The 26,765-nt window shown below is 39.4% G+C and overlaps 2 protein-coding genes across 2 annotated transcripts in view; one reads left to right on the top strand and one right to left on the bottom strand.

Moving 5' to 3' along the window:
* Positions 1-1,703, bottom strand: part of LOC139478455 (probable E3 ubiquitin-protein ligase RNF144A) — a 50,917-nt gene extending 49,214 nt beyond the window's left edge. The window contains exon 1 of the mRNA XM_071260917.1: positions 1,578-1,703. The gene's annotated coding sequence lies outside the window, so the exon portion shown is untranslated. The remainder of the gene's footprint in view (positions 1-1,577) is intronic.
* A 222-nt stretch (positions 1,704-1,925) lies between these two features.
* On the top strand, positions 1,926-26,397 carry LOC139479107 (protein DEK-like). The gene is made up of 12 exons (XM_071261872.1): positions 1,926-2,017; positions 3,427-3,661; positions 6,299-6,454; positions 6,848-6,924; positions 7,665-7,759; positions 9,405-9,547; positions 10,900-11,126; positions 13,489-13,630; positions 15,454-15,524; positions 15,897-15,980; positions 17,567-17,635; positions 24,619-26,397. Exons 1-12 carry the CDS (start codon positions 1,976-1,978, stop codon positions 24,628-24,630), a joined length of 1,353 nt encoding a protein of 450 aa, XP_071117973.1. The 5' UTR covers positions 1,926-1,975; the 3' UTR covers positions 24,631-26,397.
* Positions 26,398-26,765: the final 368 nt, after the last annotated feature.

Below are 26,765 nucleotides of genomic sequence, written 5' to 3'. Positions count from 1 at the left end.
CTCTTGTGGGTTAAGTACCAGTGCGACACATTTTTGGTTACAAGCCAGCCATTGAGTGTGATCTGTCAACATGGACAAGATCTGTTAGATTTACTGGATGATACTGCAAATGAATAAAGTCTTATTGACAGCTTGACCCATGATTGACCCATGTGAATAATATCTCATATACACCTTGAAACAAAGATATCCAACATTATTTTCAGTTTCCGGAATGAAAATGAAGAGATTTTCTGGACTCCTTTCTATTATACATATATCATGAAAAGACAATTAAAGAAAACAAATCTTAAAGTGTTTTTATTTCAGAGACAAAATGTAAGTCCACCGTTTGAACTTCTTTTTCTTGGAAGAACTACACTTTACTTTTTTTTATTTCAGTTAGCACTGGGTGGAGGATTGAACTCACATGGCCACATGGACGCTAGGCTAATGTGTTAATCTAACTTACTAGCCAACACTTACCACAGAACCATGGTCACTGTCACAAATAAAAAGTGTTGTTTACCAAATGATCACCACCTGATTGTTTACATTATGAGCATGCATAGAAAATCGAAACTTGATAAAAATTGTATAGATTTTCTTCAAATTACAAATTTACATTAGATTAATTTGTTACAGCCAGCTAATTGATGTATAGTAACCTGTTTACATCAACAAAATATTGTCATTCACTATTCAGAGGATTGTAATGCTTGCCTTCATCATGTTCATGCAGACATAAAATAAACAACACGATGTGACTCAAACAATGTTAACTAATGATGACAAATGGATCAATAAATCAGAGATGGAGAACATGTTTGTAATTGTAAATGTCAAATTGATGTTGAACACATGCAAACATCATGTTATAGGTTAGTTGGACCATGTTGGTTCATACTTTCAATATCACAACAAAAATCATAGCTGATTTGTTTTGCAAGGTTTTATCTTAGGGCAAGAAAGTCATGCATACTGGCAATACTGACAGAAACAAACACATTTATTATTTTGGCCTTTATTTCTTTCAAAATATGTAGTATCAAAATAAGGTTAGGTCGACTATGCCTGTGACATTTTGTCAAACAGACTTTACTATTATGCGAGATGTAACTAACTTGAAACATCTACAATCATGAAAAGTGATAATATATAGACAGTACGACACAGACCAAAATATGTGAAAGAATATTTTCTATTTGTTCTTCAGATACCTTTAACATTAGACTTGTGCTAGTGAGCTAGTGCAAAGTTACATCCCTGTTATTTAAAACATGACTTTTGTTCCTTTGGAAGTAGTTTTTGACAGCATGTTTTGTTAAAACGTGTGTTGTGATTATTTTGATGTTTGCCAGTCATGACATTAACCTGTGGAAATTCGAGCAGCAAATCTATCTTATACTACACATACCTTCATATCTCTTTATTGAACAAAACCGATACTAATAAATCATACCGGCATGGTCTTACTTTGATCACTTAACTGTCATCGACAAAATTATAAGTACTGTTTCGTGACATTATCAACATCTGAAAATAACATTTGCCATTACATTTTGGATACACGTATATGTCATAATGTTACAACTTACCCTCAGGTACTTGAAATTATATATTCCAGTAAAAAGAATTCCATTGTATTCTCATGTTGGTTGAAATATCGCAATATTAGGCCTGGTTAACATTTCGTTTCTTCGGACTCGACACCTTCTTTTCAGTGTTTGGGCTGTGGGAATCTCGTTCTGGCGAGATTTGGCAAAACATGCCATATCATCATAAAAATAGCAACTAATCGCCTTATATCCTTGACTTACGACAATGATATGTGGAAAATATGATTTAATATATATTTAAAACAATAATTGTAAAATAAAAGAAAAATTATTATGCTGTGACCTTGACCTTTAGGGTGGGTAAATTGTAAACTTGGTGCTCATTGGTTGATTTCAATTTGTACGCCATTTTGCCGCCATTTCAGTCGAAAATCGTAATGTCTGACACCGAAAAAACCGATGTTGCCCCTCAAAAGGAGGTATTAAATGGGCTTGTCTTCAAGTGCATTTTATTTTATACAAATATGTGAATACAGAAACCGAGTTTGGTATAATATGCCATGGTGGTTTCTGAGATATCGTTAGTTAAAATCGACACATTGCCACACGCCGTCAACACGTTGTTTTTATTTTCAACACATTATTTTGGAGAACTACGCATGTTATCTTATGTAGCAAGACGATCAGTTTCCTATGTCAGGAAACGAGGAACCATTACTTGATGTTATTATTACGCGTTGATCTGAATTAAGTTGCCTTTTCTGTTTTGTTTTTGCGTCGATAGGATTTTAACCAAGCGACATGAATTGATCTGTATTGTTCATAGGAATGATGCACGAACACTATATCATTAGAATCTAGAAACAATTAACCCGCCAAGTGTTTCTACAACGCTCAAGCTTTTCGAAAAATTGTACATAAAAGTATGACATAGTCTGTTGTTTACTTCTTTGAACAAAATTTGGAGCTGGTGTGAACTCCATTTTGCAAGTTGCTGATGCTTTTAACACTCATATTTTGTCATGCCAGTCTCCTACAGGTTGTTTATGAGAGAAGATTAATATTTTGCTGTGAGCTTTTACTATTTGTAGGTATCTGATTGTAATGTGATGATTGTGTATAAAATATTGTGTGAAAAAGTAAGCAATTAATGCACAAACACTGCATGAAGGGAATGTTGATCACTATTTTGGTACACAATTAAAAAAGATTGAAGGTTAGGGGACAAGCTCCTCTAGTTCAGGAAAATGCCAATTTTTAATAAAAAATTAGGAGTTTTAAGGGAACTGTAGTTTGTATTCCAAGATAAAAAGGGCTAGTAAGTACCATATATGTGATGCAAATCCATCACTAAAGACAAGTGCATGCAATCTGAAAAGGTTACATTGAGTAATTCGGCATTTGTGTTATAACATTGGTTTTTAAAATTTTCTATGCATATTTACACGTAAGCGACTACAAATTAACTGGGATATGGTGATTTATTTTGTGTATGTTATGCATAGCTTATATGGCGCTCTGTGATGTTTGTTAAGGTTAGGCTTGACAGGGTTAAAGGTATATTGATGCATGAAAGTATGTTTCATTTGTATTATACTTAGATTGTAGATTATGTTAATCTGACGCATGGAAATTACTGCTTTCTGAGAACTGCAAGGACTTGCAAGTGATTAGCTTAATCATTAATAATAAATGATTTGGGTAATTATGTTCAGATTTTAAACAAAGTTGCACACCAGCTGAGACCGTTGGTCTTTGAAACCAGTTATGTTCTATGTTCAAGTTTATCAACAGTTGATATAGAAACATTTTTGTCATGGTTTTGTCCCTAGACTAGAATTTTGCTTGGGAATGTTATGTGTGAGACATATTGTTTCCTCTTTCACAGAAGGAAGATGTAGAAGAAGAGGCCGATAAGTTGAAAGACGAAGAAGAAATGGACGAACTTGAAGATTCAAAAGAATTAGAAGAAGCTGACACGAAAGAAGAGGAAGAGGAAGAAATGGAAGAAAAACCTGAATCAAAGCCTGAGCCATTGGAAGCATCCCCGAAGAAGTCTCCAAAGAAGAGAAAAAAGGTGGAAAAAGAAGAAGAAGATGAGGAAGAAGAGGAAGAACTGCCATGTAAGTTATAATACCTTTTTTCACTTTTGTTACAAACTACAAGTGAGAATGGGGGATTAAGAACTTGCAGCATCCACAGGGACATGGACATTGAAAAGATTTCATAGGCAAACCATTTGTTAAAATCTGCTTGTCCAGATTTGAATGTATCTGGTTTTTATAGACCAGGCCCCTATTCAACATAGTGATCTGAGCACTACGATTGTCACAAGTCAGTGTAAAAGTATGAGTTTTCAGTGTTTCTGTTCTCCGGAGTATTCCGGATATTGACTGGGGCTTGAAAATTTGAGGGTTGACGGCCCCTGTGTCCAGCAGAAGTTTCCATTAAAAAAAGCCTGTCATATCCTGTTAATCACTGTAAACATTAAATCACTTAATTTTCTATAACTTTCCATTAGCAATCCTGGTGCTAAAAACAATGCATAATTTGAGCCAATAATAAAATAATTGTCCATCACTGCGACAGTGATGTTTTGGGTTTTTATGTGATCTACAGTGACAAACATCAATAACTTCATATATGCTGGTGTATAGAAGCTAGATTATCAGAAAGCATACTTGACATTATGTTAAAATGGCATCAGAAGATGTCTGTGATTGGTTGACATGATAATGACATCACAGAGATAACCAATGGTGACCGCGCTAGGAATGATTTTGGTAGATTCAAAAGTACTATCGCTGGCCTTGGTACTATTAGTTTTGAGCAAATCCAGACGCCACTGTTTTAGCATCCGTAACCCTCACTGTTCCAGTCGAGACGGTCGGGTAGCCTAGTGGTTAAAGTGTTTGCTGGTCACGCCAAAGACCCGGGTTCGATTTCCGACATTGGTACAATGTGTGAAGCCCATTTCTGGTGTACCCTGCCATGATATTCCTGGAATATTGCTAAAAGCGTCGTAAAACCATACTCAGTCATTGTTCCAGTCAGCAGTGTACCAACTGAACGTGGGTTTGCTTACAGAGTTGTGTTCATGCTGCTTCTCTCAAAACACCTCAATCAAAGACGTCAGGACAAGCTGATGGTATTAAATATGCAGGCCAATGAGCCCAACTCTCATACCCTTGCTGTTGCATATTAACTCCTTCTGAAATAAAAAAAACCCCGAAAACTCTGAATCAACACATTACAATGTTTTTATATCAATTTTAATATCCTCCTGTACCTTATTTTCAAACAGTTAAGAGGACATTGCTGATAATAGTGAATCAGAACTTAAATTTGTGTTCATACCAGTAGTGGATGTCTTCAACAGCAGAATGATCTCTATTGCCTCGTCTATAAACTTCCGTTGCACTCGAGTGACGTCACCTGTTGTTGAAACCAAATGTAAGCCAGGACCGATATTTTGGTTTACTAGCAGCCCACATGACCGGCAGATAAAATGCCACCAGAAACACTGGGTTTGATTGTCTTGGTGCTAAGCTTGTATGTTGAGACAATTTCTGTTAAGTCTGGATCTGGACCGGAGGTACAATTCAAAATTCTTTTCAACAAATTGCACCCCAGGGATGTTTGTATTGTTAAGGGAAGACTAACAAATAAACTAATCACATGAATCAGAAGTTTGACCTTCCAAACTCCATGCTATCACTCCACTACAATGAAAAGAATACATGAACTAAGATTAATACTGTCTTTAGCATGTTTAAATGGCATATTAGAAGCTGTATTTCAATGAAGATGCAGTTGATACGATTTCAACTTCTTCGTACTTTTCAAGCAAGTGATAAACATGATAAAGGTACCAGCATCTGAACCCAAATGTCGCATTTAGAGAAGAAAGAAATTGAAATACCTAAGCCACCCTTTGTCTTCAGTGGAAACTCATTGGACAACAGAAATGAAATATTTAACTTGTTTGACCATGCTGACAGTCTTAACAGGTCATTCAAGTCAGGTTTATTTTTACAACCCAGACACTGAAAATGCTGGTGAATTCTTCTTACTGAACTAAGAAATTACCAGAATTTTACAATGTTTTTAGCTAAAACAACAGTCTATACCTTCCATCTTTAGAAGTTATTCTGAAAAGTTTACTGGAGCTTGAATGGTAATAACATCTTATCTTGGCACTCCTGAAGGTCTACAAGCATTCAGGATACCTTTAACATGGACAAACTGACATGGGCTTGTGCAAATTTCTATCCCTGTTCAGGCCATAGAAACTCGGCCTTGGATATGGAAGCTGAGTGGCTCAATGACACCTTGAAATTTTTGTTTGAGATGTTTCAACTTGTTAGAAATAGCATCTGCCCAGAAAGGGGAAAGTTGGGGATTTGATCCCTGGCCGTGTCATACAATGAGATGTTAAAAGATTGAACTTGTTGTTACCCTGCCTGGCGTTCGGCATTAAGGGGCTGAAACAAGTACTGGTCGGCTCGGAGTCAGTATGCTATGTCTGAGTGGGGTATTCATGTAAAACTGTGGCATGGTATCTCAGTGGGCTAGCACTTCAAAATCGGCATAAGTCTGGACTAGTACAAGAAACTAGCCACACGCACAGCACCGCGCCACACTGTGTGACACGTCGCTATATAAGTGCAATAACCTTAAACTTGATGTTAAACTCCATTTCAACTCACCTTGTAACATGATAGAAGTACTTGAAATGATTTTTTTTGATTGGCTTCTAGTGGGATTGTTGGAAAGGCCTGTAGTGATTGAATCTGGGAAGAGAGAGAAGAAGAAAGTAGAAAGGTTGGCGATGACCATGACCTTTGCCCCTCAGCACAGGAAGAAGGTTGATGTGCCTGAAGGAAGTGGTGCCAAGCTTGGAGAATGCCCTAGAAGTAAGTGCTGCACACTCAATAACTTCAATATAGGATTGCACTTTTACGTGTAGCCTACATCAACATGATCAAGTAATAACATACTCATTCATTAATTTAAATCATTTTGATCTATGATGTACTTATGCTTGCTTACTTCAAATGTGATGTAAAGATGTCATTTATACAAAGTCGGTTTGGACATGTTGGAATTTATACACGATAGTTTGATAATCATGTTTTAAATAAGACAAGGTTTCTGATCGGTTCATTTTCAAGGACATTGATGGTGTTGACTGATTGTCAACCAACTTGTTCTGTAAATGATTTTCAAATTTGATAGCGATACAAAAGGATGTCCTATGTCATTTGTCTCCACTGAAATTCCTGTAAGATTTACTGTATTCTTTTCAGTTGAATTCAAAATTGCACACTTGAAAGCAGATGACTTGAAGACGTTACATCGAATAGTTTTTGGAAAGAAAGGAACCGTGAGTATTTCTACAGCAACATTCTTGCTGCTCTGGAAATGTAAGCAAACATGTCTCTCAGGTGTTGTATACAATAACAGTGAGGACGGACATTTCAGCCCTCTTATTTGTCAGCTATATTCTAGCATCTGTTGTAACTATGATAATACAATCCTGTCAATAGGCCCCTTGGGGATTCTGGATTGGAATTGGTCCCCAGCAACCTATGTTTGTTATAAGACGTGACAAAGGATCAGGTGGTCATGATCAGGACATGGTTGATAGTGTGTCAGCATGACCCAGCAGCATGGATTCATGCTCATAGTGATATATATAAATTAGTAATTGAACTGTCTGCTCCAGACTCCACTACTTACAGATTGCAATCATACAGCTGAAATATTGCATAGTTCAGCGTTAAACATCAAACAAGCCCTGTCAACAGGTTATCTTGACCTAAACAAGTGATTATGATACTATATTGAAAATATCTGTGGAGATTCAGAGTCAGAATAGAGCTTCATTCTTGTTGTCACAGTTGAATAAAATTGGGATTCGATGTAGCATTGTAGCCTGATGGCATATAATGTTGTCCCAAGCTATCAAACACTGCTTTGTTCTGCCCGGATTAAATTTTTGTAGGCCTTTATTTTTATGATAGCTGAAAAATTGTTTTATGTGGCATTAAATAAAATAAACTAGACTTAATTTTAAAAAGGTATTGAATAAATTTTTGTTAAAGATGTACAGTTTTGTTTCAGTCACAGGAAGTCAAAAAGAATCTGCGACAGTTTTGTGGGTTTTCCTTTTCAAAAGAAGACAAGGAGTATGACAAGAGAGTTGCTATCATTGGCAAGTAAGAGATATTTTTACTGGTGCAGAGATTGGAATGTGTGTTGTTTTCAAGAGGGCCACAGGGCAGTGTTTAGGTGCCACTGTGACCATTTTATCCCGGGGGGGGGGGGGGGGGTTGTTTAGTCATCATCTAGTCGTCTTGTCTGTATTTCATTTCAGGAGCATATCATGAAAACGTGGAAAACTTGTCAGATGTATTAACCAGAGACCGAAGTGGTGCCTTTTGCCATAGTGGGAGCCGAAGTGGGAGATTTGTCATCTTCTGATGACTCTTGTTATCCTCTTGTTATCCTCTTGTTAATAAAGTTGGCGGGGGATATTGGAAAAGGTTCTGTGCATCCCAAAATCGTTTCTGGAGCATAATTCAGAAACCGTGAAATATTTCTCTACGAAACTTTGCATGCCTATCAAACTCATGCTGAACTGGTGCCTTTTGCTTTTTAGGAATTTTAGAAATTTTTATTTTTTACATTTCCATGGCAACAAGTTGGATTTAAGTTTAAATATAGGGTGGGTTCACTTATGGAGTATAACAAATAGACTATTAAATATTTCCTTGTCAGACATTGCATGTCTATATATAAAGCATATACTGAACTGATGCCATTTGATATTAAGGAGTTTTAGAAATGTTTATTTCATAATTTCCATTGCAGCTATTTTGACATGGGCTAAGAGAAATGTTGGGTCAGTTACCTGGTTTGGAACCATAACATGTTAAAATGGATGGGGGATATAGATGACTTCGTTGACTATACGCTTGCTACTTTTTGATTTACAGATTTGATACAACTGCAATAATCATACAAATATAAAGTAGATCTAATTATACTACTCAAAAGAAGTTAAGAACCACCTGATTTTTTCATATGACTAAAGTTAATCTGTCAATGCTGGTGGGTATTGCAACTTCCAATTATGGGTGTTCTTTAACATGTAGACCTGTGAAGATCCGGGGTAGAATAGGTTTTCAGCAACCCATGCTTGCCATAAAAATCGACTCTGCTTGTCGTAAGAGGCTCGGGATCGGGTGGTCAGGCTCGCTGACTTGATTGATGCATGTCATCATATCCCAATTGCGTGGATCGATGCTCATGATATCAATCACTGGATTGTCTTGTCCAGACTCGATTATTTACAGACCGCTGTCATACAGTTGGAATATTGCTGAGTACGGCGTTAAACAACAACAACTGTAACATGTTTTGAGTTGCATGTTAGCTGTTTACATAGTAATTGATCAAATGCATCGTCTGTTGTGTCTCATTCTCAATAAAATCAGATCAGTGTTTGTTAGTGGAACTTGTTCCCGCAGTAAATAAGCACACGCTTTGCTATTACACAATGTGTGATACAGCAGTGTGTTTATTAAACAGGTGATCTTTTCACGGGCAAGTAATAACAGCCCAAGGACTCACAATGTAAATTATATGCACTCATTCTCAAATTAAGGAAATGGTAAACCCTGATTTTGCTTCCTGTCCGTACAGTTTTGGTGTTTAAGTGATTTGAGGATCTGGTAGAGATTGGTTTGACTGAAGATGTAAGAATATTATTTGAAGAATCAAATTAACAATCATCTCTGGCTTATCCTCCATGGGTAAGATATCCTTGATTATTTTCCAAGTGTGATGGTTTGGTTTCAGGTTAACGCTCCCAGTGTTGAAGACAATCTGTGAGGTGCTTGACCTGGAGAGGTCAGGGGTCAAGGACGACGTGGTAGGGAGGGTAATGGACTTCCTCATGCACCCATCAGACTCTGGCAGGAAAGTACCGGAGCCCAAAAAACGTACAGTGCTTAATTTTTGTATTGCACACACCTATAGAGATGTCAGACAGAATATATATCTCCAGTATCACATGCTTGTTGGAGAGCTGTCTATCATTGTGTGTAATTGTTTGTGATGGATTGTTGCTCATACCTGATGCATATACTAGGGTTGTGTATTGGCAAAGAATATTGTATTGCAATCGAGACGAATGTATTGTGATATATTCGGAGCCAAAGTGTTTGACAGTGATTGACACTGCTTGTATGTGGGGATCCTTTTTTCTACATACTAAAGTATAAACTACTTAGCACGGTCAGTAGCTGTCATTACGGATACAGGGGATATAACGTGAGAGAAATATCACTTCTATGTTTCCACTGTTTTGTCATTTAATTTTGAAGTGAAACATAATTTGAAAATATTGTTTGAAAAACATTGCAGTATTCTGGTATTCAGGTAATACCATACTGTCTACCCAGTAAGATCCGTGTTAGAATAGGTCTTCAGCAACCTATGCTTGTCATAAGCGTTGACCAACAGGATTGGGTGGTCAGGCTTGCTCACTTGGTTTGATGCATGTCATCGTATCCCAACAGACCACCGGGGGCTAGTGATAGTGTCTGCCCGGAGAGCAGAAGATCCCCGCCTGGGTCATACCAAAAGACGTTAAAAGATGGTACTTGTAGTTACCTTGCATGGCACTCGGCGTTAAGGGGCTAAGTATACTAACTGTGTCCCATTGTGTGAAACCCCAGTTTCCACCCTTGCGGAACTAGGCTTGAATTTCTGGGCTCAATCGTAGCACCACCAGTGACTATTACGAGTTATGTCCTTTCTATGTCCCTCCTGCTGACTCCTCAGATTCCACATTTGATATCACTTGCATTTACTTCAAACACCCAGTCAAGACAATCTTATTGATAATCAAGATCTATATTGTTGTAAAACAGTTCTTACTTCTCGAGGTCCATCAAATCATGTGAACATCTTGATTAAAAACATGAAAAGATTTGAAAAAATTGACGCTAAGTTTATGTTACAAATGCATCGCAAATCCTGCAAACGACTGAAATCTGCACAGCAGTTTATGAACCGGATTTTGATTTTGTTACGAGATTTTGATTGGACTAATCATAGACTCGTTAGTCCAGCCAAAATGTAACTCCATAATTTCATCCTAGTTTGGCAAGGGTGGAAACTGGACTTTCATAGTCAGTTAACTCGCTTGCCTCGGAAAGATGACTGTCTGGGTGTAGTAATCATGTTAAACTTAGCATGGTATCTCAGTGGGCTCCCATTTAGCGTTTGCACACAACGGTTTTAGCAGATGCTATATGCTTTGTTTTCTAAATGTTGATTGGTGTTTTAGGGGGTCGGGCATCGAAGGAGAGGCGAGACAAGGGAGTGAAACGGAAGCGAGCAGAAAAGAAAGAGGGAAAGAAGAAAAAGAAGAAAACATCAAAAGAAGACGTGGAGTCTGAGAATGAGGAGGATGAGGATGAAGATGATGAGGAGCCTGAGGAAAATGATAAGGATGATGACGATGATGCAGATGAAGATGGGGATGTAGAAGAGGAGGAAGAGAGCGAGGAAGAGGTACTTAGGGTTGAAATGTGGAATTTATTTGTTTGTCTTTTAACTGCTTTAACTGTAAATGGTTTTGAAAATGTTAGGGGTTTAAATAAAGTCCCTGCTATACAAAAGAAAAGACATGATGTCTTAATTAGATCAATGCAAATAATTTTCATTTTGTATGAAATCCTGCATTTGGGCTGCAATTGAATAAAACTTATCTTCAGAATTTTCAACGGAAGTCCTATTCACTGTCAACCACACATTACTAGTGGTCAAGCAATAGGACTGCGATCAACATGTCACTCTCTCCCGTGTGCTAGATTCAGCTTTTCAACTGAGTTTTATTTCAAGAACATAGGGTTATGTAGTCACACTAGATAATTAAAATTAAGATAATTAGTTGTTTATCTATTGTTTACTGATTCAACACTTTAGAAAAGATAATTATTAACTGATACTCACGAAAATATTAGTGTGTGCTTGTGTGTTTGTGTGAGTCCAAGATGGTGTCCTCGGTCTCTCCTCCAGCCTGTAAATCAAGGGAAGTTCATGATTACGGGGGATCCCCATCCGACTTGATGGGAATTCTGAGACACCTTCTACACAGTAAAGACTCACCGTGAGTCATGCACATCCCTACCTTCAACAAGCTATATGACTCCATCAAGAAGGGTAGGAGGAAGATAGCAGACGTTATTTTTCACCCTCTATTGCTACTCCAGCTGAAACACTATCTGGATAGGGAACGCCTAAAACTCCTACTGCATCCGTGACAATTCAGGCCCAACCTATGGATCTTCAAGAACAGATGTTTTTACACACAGAAGACAACGATGGAATCAATTTTGATTCTCATCTGATGACCTTATCCACTGTGGTGGAGTGGTTGAAGCAACACCAATGGGAACAGGCCAAGAGAAGTTCACACGATAACCAGGTAACGATCTCAGCTGCTATGGACCCAGAGACAACAGGTCGTTTTTCCAGGTCCGCTCAGGAGCAGTCCCTGGTCAGTCGAGGTTATGTTTATGTCTCAGCTCAAGCTCACTGAACACATGTTACACATATTTTGTAATATGCCTCTGACCACCAGCAGGAATGGGTACCTGGTTCAAGGTCTTTGGAACACTTTTGAAAAGAACCTTCACATATGCTGCCTAGAAATAGGGCAATTTTCTATGCTCCCAGGAATTGGAAAACCCAACTATCTCCTCTTAGCAACGGACAACACCACAATAGTAGCTTACATACAGAAGCAATGAGAGAGCAAGTCGAGCTCATTCATGATGGAGACTGCATGATTGTTTGCCTTGGCAGTTGGCAGACTCCATCAGTTGTTGGATGGAAGTAAGACATATTCTATCTGACAACCTTGCTCACCATGTGGATAGTGACAACAGAATGTTCATTACATCCAGAAGCCTTCAGCTGTATAACGTCATTGTGGGATACCTCACATCTCAGGTATCGCATCTCTTTTCAACTTTTCTAAACAACCATCTTCCAGCCTACGTAAGCCCAGTACCAAGTAGAAGCCCTATTGATGGCTTGGAATGCTGGTTTGCCTCAGCGTTCTTGCCATGGACTCTACTAGACAAAGTGATCTGGGTAATAGCTCCTTTGTGGCAAAGCAGAGCATGGTTTCCCAGACTGTAGCCACTATTCATTAGAAAGCACAATCCTTTTATCTATAAGATGCGATCGCCTACGTCAATACAAGTCAGACATGTTTCACAGCAATCTACCTGTGTCCATCTTACCCCATGGAAACTATCTTGGGGAAATGCAAGCTGCAGCTGAGGCAAGGAGACTTTCTTCATCCCTCTCCTCATACTCCCGTTTTGCATGTTGGTAAAAAAAGACTACTGACAGATTCTTACAGTACTACTGGTATGGCAAGTTGGGTGTAAACAGGTCTGATGGCATCTCAGTTTGGCTAGCACTATGAAACCGGACTAGTACATGCAGACATACATACAGATATGCATGTCGCTATATAAGTGCAATAATCTTGGCTGCACCACTCAACTCTAAAAACTCTGGTCTAAGGGAGACAACTCATATCAAATTCACACATTGTTGAGATGCTGGTAAAACTGTTAGACCAAGTATGTGTAATGGCATTGTAATTTTTCATGTCTCTTGATATTTTCAGTGATCAAAATTGAGCTTGATATCAAGCGGTCCATGTAATATCCCTAATGTTGAGAGGATTTTATTATATCAATTGTGGTCCTCTATTGCCCAAATATGACTGCCAAGAAGTGCATACAAGTGAATGTTAAGCCATAATAATTTAATTCTTAGGTTTCCATCCCTGCTTACAGCCCACTCACTCATCATACAGTGTCTGCTAATTCAGTCTACTTGTGATTGTTTTCAGGTTCCTAAAAAGAAAAAGGCAAAGTTGGAAACACCCAAAAAGCCTAAAGAAGAGAAAAGAGAGAAGAAGGAAAATGACAAGAAGGAGAAGAAAGAGAAGGCAGCCAAGAAAGCAGAGAAGAAAGAATCAAAGAAGAAGAAAGGTGAGAATGTGTACACTGAAAACCATAACCATGATCAGTGTGCTTCACCAGGCAAAAAGCATCTTGATTTTGGCCAATGAAAGTAGAAACATGGATCTGTGGGCTTATGTTATAGGCCTTTGTCCATCCATCCAATTAGCATTGCATTAAAAGTGTCTTTTTTTCTCAAATCTGTTGAACATATCAATGTCATTTTAACACAAATTCCCCTAGCTTCAGTTGACAGCCTACTTGCTATTCCCTTATAGTCCATCAGTTATCATTTCGTTTCCAGAGCACAACTCGAAAACTGTTCCATATTTTTCAAAAATAAATTGGCAGATATATCAAACAGACCCTGAAGTGGTGCCTTTTGCCATTTACAGCTTTTTGGCATTTTTATATTTCTTGATTTCCATGGAAACAGTTTGGACTTACTCTCAAAATGGGGGGGATGGATTTTGTTTCTAGAGCACAACTTGAAAACCATGAATGACTTTTCATCCAAACCTGGTACATGTATTAACCAAGGGCTGAAGTGTTGCCTTTTTGCTGTTTAGGGAACTTTCAAAATTTTATGTTCCTTGTTTCCATGGCACCAAGTTTGACTTTGACTCTGTGGTGACTCTCTTAGTGGTGTTGGGGACACAAGGGGACCAGTCGTCTAAGGCACCGCGATTCGCTGTGCAGAGTTGCGAACCTTGGGCACGCCAGAAACGTTTGATTGTGGGTTTTTGAATCCCCGTTCGCCCCAATTTTGTTTCTAAGTTTGTCAGCACCATACCCGTGCAAGTGGGTTTCACTGAAGTGGTAATCGTCTGAGACCTGCATCACTTAGGGCTTCTCCCATATATAAGCTGTTATGTCGTGATATAACTGAAATACTGTTAAAAGCAGTGTTAAACCCAACTCGCTCACTCACTCATAGTGGTGTGTTTGTCCAGATGCATCTCTAAAACTACTGTGTACTCTTTCTTAAAACTGTGCACACACAAAGACCAGATTGTCAACTGGTGCCTTTTGTTATTGAGGGATTTTAGAATTTAATTTTTCTCGGTTTGTTATTTCGGTTTTACTTTGATTCTGTCCAAATGGGTGTGTACCTGACTTAAATACAAGGTTCCGAATCCCAATTCCATAGTATTGTTGCTCAATAACGTCTTTTGTATACAGACAGATTAGAAATTCTCATCAAGTTGAAACTTCTTATAACCTGCATAAACTGAGATTTTCTGTAAGGATATTCAACTCACAAGACAAAGCAAACAGTTGAATAAGCTTTGGGCGACTTCGTGAGCGTTTATGGTCAACAGAATTAAAAAGGTCAATCATCATACAAATAAATCTATGATTGACTGTTTGTATTACATAATTTTATGAGGTCTTGAACCCATGGCTTCCAGCTGCCATCATTTCAAGTACACAGAAGTAGTAGCTATTTATTGCATCTTTTCTCCATCACTATCTAGTTTTGTGTATTGTAGGTTTCACCTCCTCATTGAATCTCTACCCCTCAACTTCCTGGGGAAATGGCAGTGTATTCCAGCAATAGAAATTGGCACTAGTCCTACAGTCCTTGCCAAGCTGCCCAATAGTTAAGGTACCATAAGGACTAGTAGAAATTTGTAAAGTGTTTTTGCTATATGTTACTTTCTATTGTTGTATTCCCTCTAACTTTATTTCACTGTGGCCTTGTATATTGTCCTATTCTTAGCGCTCCCTTGGCATTGGCCCTATCAGTTGACACAGCTGGTTATAGGTAAACATGTGAGACACTGTTTCAATCAGATCAGTTCTGTTGTTGTGTATATCTGCAGTGTCATTATAGTATGGTTTCTTTACAGTTGAATCAGAATCGGACGAGGAGGATTCAGAAGACGAAACATTAGCTTCAAAGAAAACAGGACCACCAAATGTGAGATTTCCTCTATAGTAAACATTTAGTGCACAGAATTATTAAGGATTCTAAAATTAGTGTTCTTGGCTGGCAAATTAGGAAAATATTGCTATCTTGTTCAACAGAATTAAATGTTCTCAATTCAAGGGCATTTAACATTGTATTGTAACATTGCAACCAATGTAAAATTTTATCATTAAATCCCATTTCACCTCGCCATGGTAGAATGGAGGTAACATACTGTATTCAGTACACTGCTTGTTTACCTGTAGATTTAACTACACCAAGTTTAGAATTTGAAACTCCACGCTTCTCTACTATATGAAAACACAGTATGTTATCTACTAATTTATCCCATTTTGATTCCAATACTTTTCTTTCTTTTTACAGAATGATGAATTGCGTGATGTTGTTAAGAAAATTTTAGATGGTGCCAATTTGGAGGAGGTGACGATGAAAACAGTTGTAAAACAGGTGAGCGAAATAGATTAGTATACCAGATGGAAGTGTCCAGCTTTATATAGATATGCTGGTTGTAACTGAAAATGAATGCAAATATTCTGTCATGTTGTGCAGTTGAAGAGACTTGATTCCAGACTGGTTTACTGTTGTTTTTAAACTCAAAATGGACTGCCTTTGTGGTCTAGTGGTAGAGCGTCCGCCTGGAGAACGAAAGGTCCGGGGTTTGATCCCTGGTCGCGTCATACCAAAAGACGTTAAAAGATGGTACTTGTTGTTATCCAGTCTGGCGCTCTCCATTAAGGTACTAGTACAAGCAGCCACACACACACACACACACACACACACACACACACATGCACATTGCTATAGAAGTGCAATAATCTTGGATGTGACGTTAAACCCCATTTCACCTCACCTTAACTCAAAATGATCGCCATCTTGTTCCAATCGGAAAAAAATACATGTTCAATGAGGTTCATATTGTAATATCAGACTTGACAATTTATGGGCGTTAGGCCGGCTGAAATCCACTGTGCTGAGTTATACGACTCTTAGTCATCGGATTTCCTGACTTTGACTCTGTCCATAGTGGTGTTTGGTTGGATCACATCTCTAAAACTAATAGGTGTTCTTTCATGAAACTTTGCACACACAAAGACCAGAGGGAAGAAAATTTATGGATGTTTACTTCTTTGTTATGAGGGACACAACGTTTCGGAGCACATGCTTACTCTTTCATCGTGGTCTGGGATGTCAGCTGGTGCCTTTTCCTATTTATGAATTCTTTTAATGTATATTTTTTCTGTTGATTTTGACTCTGATTCATAGTGGTGTGTACCTGACATAGAATTCAAAGTTCTGAATCTCAATTCCATGGTATTGTTTTGATAGCTCAATAACTGTTTGTCATCTTCTGATGAATCTTGTTCACAGACCGCTGTCATATAGCTGGAATATTGCTGAGTGCGGCGTTAAACAACAAACAACCAAACCAACAAACAAAATATGGCAGGGATGGAAATTAGCACTAACTGGGCTAGCACCGACCAGTTTTGTTCATGTTAAAGGTATTTTAAGGGCCAGTAGAATTTTGGGAGGATATTGCTATAGGTTGTCACTATTCAAGCTAGTAGGTGTTCTTGGTTAATTTCCATCTGTGTCCAGGAGGCACGGGTGGCCCAGTTGTTTAAGGCGCCGCAATTCGCTGTGCAGAGTTGTGTCCCCTGGACACCGAAACCTATGATTGTGGGTTCGAATCCCAGTTCGCCCCGATTATGTTTCAAGGTTTCCAGCACCATACCCGTGCTCGTGGTGGTAAACATCTAAGACCTGCATCACTTCGGGCTTTCCTCCCACATTATGCTGATATGCCCTGATATAACTGGAATTATGTTAAAAGCGGCGTTAAACCCAACTCACTCACTCACTCCATCTGTGTCCCCCGCCATGATATTGCTGGAATATTGCTAAAAGGAGCGTAAAACCATACTCACTTACTCACTCCATCCCTGAGATGGGCACTGAATGAATGAAACCTTGCTCCTGTGGAGCTTTGTTGCAAGATTTCATCAAGACCTTAACTCCTTGGTGTTTTTCAGGTTTATGCAAAGTATCCAGAATTTGATTTGTCAGACAAAAAAGAATTCATCAAAAACACAGTCAAACAGGTATACCATTACTTCAATTTGTGACTTGCTCTGATACTTTGTCGACATGACCTGTGTAATAAGCCAACACGAAAAAGTGAAATAATTTATTTTTACCAAATTCAAAATTTATTGTCAGTAATTTTGACTATTTATTGACCTCTAGAACTCAGTGACAGTGCAGAGTTCGAAAATGAAGGGGGGTCCATGGGGTCCTTGAAACTTGCTGCAAAAGTATTTGTATCTATCATGGTGTCTATGGACCCCTGAATCTTAAATTGTTAACATTATGGCAATCACAAGGACCCCTTGATTTTCATTTTTAATTTAGAACACAGCATGGTTACATGTACAGCCAGTTAATTGTCAATTTATGATCACTTGCTTTAGCTTGTGATAGGAGGAAGTTTTGTTCGAAGATTTTGAAGAGTTTGGGTAATTAAATGCAATGGAAAGATGATATTTTTTACTTATCCTGCATTACTCCTTAATGCATTCACTGCTTACTTACGACAACTAGAAGGACAGCCTGCGAAGGTCCTGGGTGAAGAAATAAAGTTGTTGTTCTCAAGTCCCAATCAGTGGCCTTCCGTCGCTGTCCTGTGACCTTGATGACACCTAAGGTCATCTTGACATCACTGCTTGTCGCAGCACAGCTAGGACGTGTCCAAGCGGAGCTCTCCTTTTGGATTAATTTTATACCTTCAGTTTGTCTACAATCTTAAAAATTGATCTGCGATGGGTGATGTATTCTTTTCATATTACTTTCACCATGTTGTGTAGTTTTATGTGAATTAATTAGGCGTGTAAAGACTCTTGTCTTTTTTCCCGCCAAAATATTGTTGTTCGCCGCCATTTTGAATTGTGTTACAATCGTTTGCCTGCCAAGGTAGTCATATTGTTTACAATTCTCAGCTACGTATGTATAACATATTCTTATGTTCTTAAATACTACTAGCTTTGGCGTAACAGTGAGTTGCGTATACTCAAATTATTGTATACTTTTTCAACTCGTTAAAAATATGGTTGCCGAATCTACGGCATTCTTCCAGTCCCGCTTTATCAACAATTCTTTTATTGCGTACCTATGTTTATGCAATTGAATATGTTTTTGTTGGTCTTTTTGGTTTACATTGAGTTGCGTATATGAACTATTGTATACTCTTGCAACTTGTAGTTTTGCCGATAGATTATTGTTCAATTCTATGGCATTATTCCAGTACCGCTTCATCAACAATGGCGTAATTGTGTAACTTATGATTGAGCGTGGTACTAATTGTCGTGGGAAAAATCTTACAAGATTATCATCCACGTTGTTTGGTCTGTACGCAGATGTGCTCTCCAAACCCTAAATGAAAATATAAATACCCTTGGTTTACATTTAGTTGCGCATACAAAAAGATTGTATACCTTTGCAACTCATAATTTTGCCGATAGATTAGAGTTCAAATTCTTCGGCACTCTTCCAGTATTGTCTCATCAACAAGGGTTTAATTGTGTAACATACCTTTGAGCATTGTACTAATTGTCGTGGAAAAAAACCTTACAAAGATTATCATCCACGTTGGTTGGTTTGCGAGCAGATGTGCTCTCCAATCTCTAAATGTAAATAGCCTTGGTTTACATTGAATTGCGTATATAAAAATATTGTATACCCTTGGAATTCGTATTTTTGCCGATAGATTACTGTTCAATTCTACGGCATTCTTCCAGTACCATTTCTTCAATGGTTTAATTGCGTAACTTATGTTTGCGTGGTGTACATATTGTCGTGGAATATTCGCCCAAAGCTCTTTATCCACGGTCCTAGGCATGCATGTAGATGTGCTCGCCCAAATTCAAAATGTAATTTTTGTGTAAATCTCTAATCCAACGAGTTTACTATATAAAAGCAGATTACTCACAATCATATTTTGCAGTTATTCCGTCGTGAGACGAGAGGAATGTCACTATCGCAGAATAGCGAATGACATGGTTCGGTCATTACCACCCAACTGTTATTATCAGCAGGTATTATGACGCCTGTGACTGCAGAAGTACACCATCCACCGAAATCAACAATACCGGAGGATTTTGTGAGTATCGTAACTGCTCTTATTTTTTCAGCCGCCGGACACTTCCAGATACATGTATGTTAATCTGTGAGGTCGGCGACAGCACCAGCGTATCAAGATGCTATGATGGGGGTAGATTAGACGCAAGCCTTGATCCAGTCAATACTTTTGAGCTTTGTGTCTGATTTATCTGCGCCGAGCGCAGCACTTGACTACAACCCAAGCACTTCTATTATGCAAGCGAGGCACGATCAGCTTAGCGCTGTTCCAACATATCCAGCATAGACATGCGCCGAGCGCAGCGTCTGACTGCTACCCAAGCGCTCCTATCACGCAAGCGACGCACGATCAGCTTAGCACTGTTCCAACATATCCAGCATAGACCTGCGCCGAGCGCAGCGTCTGACTGCTACCCAATGCGCTCCTATTACGCAAACGTCGCACGATCAGCTTAGCGCTGTTCCAACATTCCAGACCTGCGCTGAGCGCAGCGTCTGCGTACCAATCAAGGTCTCTACAATGACGTTAGCCCAAGGCTTACAGTGTACTCGGTTACGTAACCGGCACATGATCAGCTTAGCACATGTACCCGATTGGGAAGCAAACCATCTCGTGTCAGTAACGCCCTCCCCTGATAACAGGGTAAATAAGAGGGACACCACGAGGTCATTGGAGGAAGACTTCTCCAAAACTCACTTTTGCTCCGTCATTTAAGCGACCAATATCGTCAATGTTTGCAGTGGATCAGAATCTATTAGAGGATAACCCTATCTGAATAGATCACTTTCAAACTATCGTGTTTTTCCTACAGCGTCAGTTTGACCACAGGAAAATTCATCTTGAGACCGTTCTGACGGAGATTACCGTTACACCCAAGACTTTATAGCGTTTCCAACTGAGATGCTGGTTTCAAGGGCAGTCTATTACGTCAACCTTGGTCATCTACTCCCCTGTTCAACGAACAGATCGCAGACACGCACGTCAAGTTCCCAAAAAGCTTGGAAAGTCCAAGCGGGCTGGCAAGTCAGGGAATTATAAGCCTTGACGCGCGTTTCTCAGGGAAGACCAGCATTCCCTTACTGAGAAGGGAGTGGCAGAGACAAGTCTCAAGGACGATTTCGTACTTATCGCACTATATCATGGTGTCCGTATACGGGTAGAGATAACCCCACCGTTGACCACAGTTTGATTGGGAAAATCCAACATTGATATACTGTTGGTAAGAAGAGCTGTAGAGTGGGTTCACAACCCAGTTTTTACACCGGGGTTTTATCCTCACACCTACCTGGTACTCATGAAGGACCCAGACAAGATGAGAATGATCCACAATCTCTGTGTTCAACGAACGTTTGACTCTTGATCAGTCTCGACTATCCATCCCAACCGTAGACTTTTCAGGTCCAGTTCATTGAGGTTCACTACCAATGGTAGTATTTCCCATTTGACATGTCAGTGACACTTATGGCTATTTACAGGAGTAATGAAGCCAATAACTATCTACACGTGACGAACACTTGGTTCGAGTCGTAGATGTAGGGCGATCTACTGTATCATCAACACATGTCAATAACTGGGATAGACAATCAACGAGACGAAGTCGGGAGTATTCTCCTTCCTATTGACTTCAGTTCATAGGAGACCTGTTCAAGACAGACCAGGATATCCTATCTGTACCGAGGGACAGATGGCACAAGTTTCTACTTCTTTTGTCATCTACTCTACACCAACCACACACACTTCGCCAGTGGCAAGTGTTGCTAGGGTTAATCAGCATGGGCCGCTTACAACTGCGACCAATTCAATTTTTTCCTGAACCCTTACATCAGGAGTCAGGATCCACTCAAGGCCATCACTCTACCGACTAAGCTAGAGCCTTGCCTCAATTTGTGGCGTTGAATGTCTGCGGAATCTCTTTATTCGGGTTTTCCCCGAATACACACCTGTTTGTGGACGGCCCCTTTCAGGGGTGGGGTCTTCACTTACAAGACCAGATAAACTCAGGGCTATGGCCCGGCGCTCAATGGAAGTGGCACACAAACAACTTGGAGTTGGAAGCTTTAATTCTGGCTATATCACATTGGCAGAATCAACTACAGTTAGCCCGACTCGCAATATCCACAGACAACAGCACTGTGGTGTGGTGCCTGTGCAATCGGGGAACAACACACTCCCACTCTTTACTTCTAAGGACATTCAGATTTGTTCCATCTAGTGGATCGGCTGTGACTAAAGTTCATAGTTCAGCACATCCCCGGATGTAGAAACAGACTGGCCGATACTTTATCACGTCCAGACAGGGTGGCTCCCACCGAGTGGAAATTTCTCACAGAAGCATTCCAGTTACTGCTTCAGGAATTCAGGCAACCAAACATTGACTTGTTTATTACTTGCCTAGGCCACCAACTCATGACGTATATCTCCCCGTTGCCGGATCCGCAGACTTGGGCGGTGGACGAGTTCAGTATCACTTGGGAAGGGCAAAAAAAAAACTAACACTTTTCTGCCACCACTTTTACTTCCCAAGGTGATACAGGGGATCAAGGAGACAAGGTATCTCGATCTCTCCTTTGGTCGCACCCTGGTAACCGGCGAGAGGGTAGTTCGTCAAGCTCGGAAAAATCTAAAACGATTCACTACCCCTCTCACAGTGGTCCAACCTACTCATCCACCCTCAACAGAAAATTGCCTCACCCAACGTCTGCACGCATGGTTCGTCTTTAAAAGGCGTTTAAGTGCGAAGGGTTATTTCGACACGGGCAGCAAAGCTATAGCTTTAATTCATTGTTACTCTCCCAGAGACGACGATGACAAGTGGGGATCACTTGAGACTTTTTACAGGGAAGAAAAGAATCAAGACCCTACGATTGCGTCACAATTCCTAGAGGAATACCTCCTACATTGCGTACCCAAAAACACTTGGAAGGTAGCACCATTACTACGTAATTGGCTGCAATTATCTTAGTGTTGGCCGTTTCCGGAAAATCACAATGTGATTAAGGTCACGGAACTACAGGCCATATTATGCTCATTCAGGCTTGAGGATCAGAAGGCCAAGTTCCAGCCACCTGATTGGGACTTGAACGTGGTACTTCGAGGTTTGCGAGGGCCCCCTTCGAGCCCCTCATTGCATCCTCATTTTCAAGCTCCTTCCCATCGCGTGACACCTTCGTTACACTCTCGGTATAGTATAGAGAGCTCCGCGAACGGGCTATCGCTGTGAGGAGCTTGGACATCACCAAGGAAACAATGGTTTCTCTTGGCATTAGCAATGGCGGTACGGGTGAGCGAACTACATGTGATCGACTCAACCCGGATCCGTTTTGAGCATGGGACGCTTAGAACGGGACATCTAGGGTTATGCTGGGATTTTATTGCTAAAATCTACTACCGGGCCAACCCGACCGTTCCTTCACCATCCCACCGATATCGACTAGTGTGGGAATCGTACATGGTGAAGTTCTCCTGGGCTCGGTGCGAGCAGTTCGAGTTTTCATTCGACGCTCCAAGACTAGGAGTTCGACGAGGAGTTCGAGGAAGCCGTCATTGATACCCGTATTTACTTTGTCAACGACCGAAGTTAGTCGCATGATTGCAAACACCATATCTCTATGGTTACGTGCAGTAATCCTTCAGACATACGAGATCGCCAAACGGAACTCGCCGAGAGCGAATTACCCTCAAGATCTCAAGGTGTCAGCCTTACCAGGACTCAACACGGCACTTGTGGTTTTGGAACAATCACGGAAGGATATTTCTGGAGATTCGACACATATTTTCGTTAGTCATAACCTTCGCGTTGGGGCTCTCGGGGATGTCGAAAACGTTTGAAGTTTGGCCCTCTGGTTGTTATCCTGTAGGTTGCCAACCCCTGACGCAAGTAATGAACTCGCCCTATACAGAGCCAGTCAACTTCCATGTGCAGTCACTCAGTCGCCGCCAGTGGAAGAATATTAGACAATCTTGTTTGTCAGCGACGGCTCGATGACGTAGTAAGTAAAGAATTAGCTGAATAGCTATTATTTTCTTTATTACTTTGCGTGTATATATAGGGAATTTCTCTTTAATTCCTATGTTCAATCTTTTTGATTTTTGAACAACCCTACCGTAATGGCGTTTTGTTTCCTTTCTGAACTTTTCCGCTTCACGGTTTATCGACCAACTGGTGTCGTATTGTAGGGTGTGAATTATTGAGGTTTCTGTATTCTGAAGGTTTACCCACCTCCAAACCGTCCGATACAGATGCATTAAGGAGTAATGCAGGATAAGTAAAAAATTTAGTAAAATCTAAATATTTTTTACATTTGTATACTTATCCTGCATTACTACGCTTAAGGCCCACCCGTCGTAAGACTTGCCTCCCCACTTTGGCTTCAGAAACCTCAAAAGTATGTTTTTCTAAGAGCTTGGGCGACAGGCAGTGATGTGAAGATGACCTTAGGTGTCATCAAGGTCACAGGACAGCGACGGAAGGCCACTGATTGGGACTTGAGAACAACAACTTTATTTCTTCACCCAGGACCTTCGCAGGCTGTCCTTCTAGTTGTCGTAAGTAAGCAGTGAATGCATTAAGGAGTAATGCAGGATAAGTATACAAATGTAAAAAATATTTAGATTTTACTAATTATTTTCATTGTGACCATAAAGTCATGTTGGAAGTGATTTAAATAATACATTTTAAACCAAAATTATCCTAGATGTTCCTAATTGCCTGAATTTATGATTGAAATCTCTATGTTTAAAATAATTTCAATGAACAAAATTAATGTAATAGTAATGTAATTAACTGTAATAGTACTGAGGATATTAATAAAGCTAGTTGTTTATTTTCTTTAAAGAAATATAGTAAATTAGAAATAAATAACATTTTCTTAATACCTTTTGTTGATTCTTGCAACTCTGAACGATTTTTATAACTATTTTCAACCACAAACGAACTGATTTTGTTTTCAGCTTATATCATGAGAGCAGTGAGGAAGGACGTTGGTGAAATGGCAGCCAATCATAATGAAACGTACACACGCAGGAGGGCCGGACAATTCTGTGAAGACAGCAGCTCCATGAGTGTGTTGGAAATCATTGCATAACTGAGTAGGGCCGAACCACACTGACTCACCACTAGTGAATGTTGGAGCCTTCGGTAGATCCTTGTATAGACATTTATCATGGAACATGTCACCTAGATTTTATTTTTCATCATCACAATCTTAGCTTCATTTTGAATTTCCAGCTTTTACTCTCATCGATGCCACTATTATCACCCATTGTCGATTTTAATGTGTTTTATTGGAATTGTAATATATGTGATGATGATGATGATCATGTGCTTCAGCCACACCCATGGTTTTAATACGTTTCCAGGCAATGGGAGAGACTAGGTGTCTGTCTTGTTAATGTCGTTTGTTCCGATCTCATGGAGAACAAACAGTGCTTGCAATTGACACACTCCATCTTCAATTGACACTCATTGTGTGAAATTGACTCTTGTGAAGCTATTTTTTATGAATCTCATGTATCTTTTTAGTGCGATTCTTTACATGAAACAAATGATCTAAAAGCCAAAGGGTTTATTCCTAATCGTTAAGATTTGATTGATGAACAAAATCACATCTTTCATATACATTGTTAATTTGTATTTCCCATTTACCTTGTTACAGTTGTTGATTTCAAGCACTGTGAGAAATATACCAATACAAGTTGTAAAGTTTACAAATAAGAAATGTGCCTCAGTGTGTTCCAAGCCTAAACCTGCTTACGGTGGTTAACTTGGTTAACCTCAAACCTTGGTGTAATCATTCATAAGGTCCTTTATAGCATGTATTTCCATGAATTAAGAATTAGACTGCACAAGTTCTGCTCAATTCCTTTTCTTTAGATTTGTTATGCTTGGTTTAGCAGTGAACCATGTTCAACGCAGGGCACTTAAAGGTAGCCATCAAGTGCTGCTTAATCGCAAACGAGGCTTATAAATATGTGCTGTTTTAAGAACACAAGGTGTTCATGTATACAACTCAAAAGAAGATTCTTTCTTATTATTTTTGTTATCTGTCATGCCGTGACAGATTAACTTTAGTAGTGTAAAAGAATCAGGTGGTTTTTTTTAACTTCTTTTGAGTAGTATTCAATGTGAAACAGTTTCCTGTGCGAAAAGGGCATTCCATTGTGGCAGATTTAGGTCACATGTTATTTTAAGTCTTCTAGCCTTTTGTCATCACTTGATGATTACCTTTAACATATGTATACCTTAGTGGCAAGTGCAACAGGAATTTATACTCACAACATCAGAGTTATATCATCATCTTCTTGTTGAGTAGGGGTTGAATTATTGTGAATGATGGCACAGTACGGTTTGACTAGGATCATCTGAGGCTGAAGTTGGGCCACAATATGGGATTGATTGTATAGTTTTCTGGTATGTAGTGTTTAGTGTCTGTATGGTTTACTGCTGTCTTTGAAGCCAAGCTTTAATTACAGTATACCCGGTTTGTTAAACAGGTTCTGTCTCTTGGTCATTATCAAGAGTTTTGCTGAATATTCTCTTCATTGTGTAAGAGCTTCCCCTGTAGTCTAGTTCTTGTATCTGTCTAATATTTATTTTATTTTCTGTTAAATGAAATATAAGTAGCTAGGAATTTTCTACAAAATGAAGTCAATGCTTTAAAAGTTAACGACCAAACATGATCACGAAAATAGAAACAACATGTTGAAATCTCTGATGTTATGAAATAAAATGGTTTAAATTTTGAGAAATGTTTGTGATAGTTTGCTGTTAGTTTGTTGTTAAATGCCATATTCCTGTGTATGACAGTGGCCTGGAAATAGACAAGGCTGTTTCAGATAATCCAGTGATATATTATGAGAAATGTCCTCGGGGTAAGATGAGACTCTATCAACAAAGTCGTAGAGGCTGATGTGGAATTCCCTTGGTACAACCAGCAGCATCTGAACCAGATGACTCTATTGATATTGTGAGCACCAATACACGCTGTTGGGGTATGATGACACACAATCAACCAATGTCACTGATGCCCAAAGTCCCGTGAAGATTCTGGGTTAGAATTGGTCTTCAGAAAGCCATGCTTGTCGTAAGAGGCGACTAA

Source organism: Haliotis cracherodii, unplaced genomic scaffold, assembly GCF_022045235.1.
Source record: "Haliotis cracherodii isolate W230 unplaced genomic scaffold, xgHalCrac1.p SCAF_4, whole genome shotgun sequence".
NCBI classification, from domain to species: domain Eukaryota; kingdom Metazoa; phylum Mollusca; class Gastropoda; order Lepetellida; family Haliotidae; genus Haliotis; species Haliotis cracherodii.
Note: the sequence above shows the minus strand (reverse complement) of the source record. Positions and strands in the feature narration are given on the sequence as shown.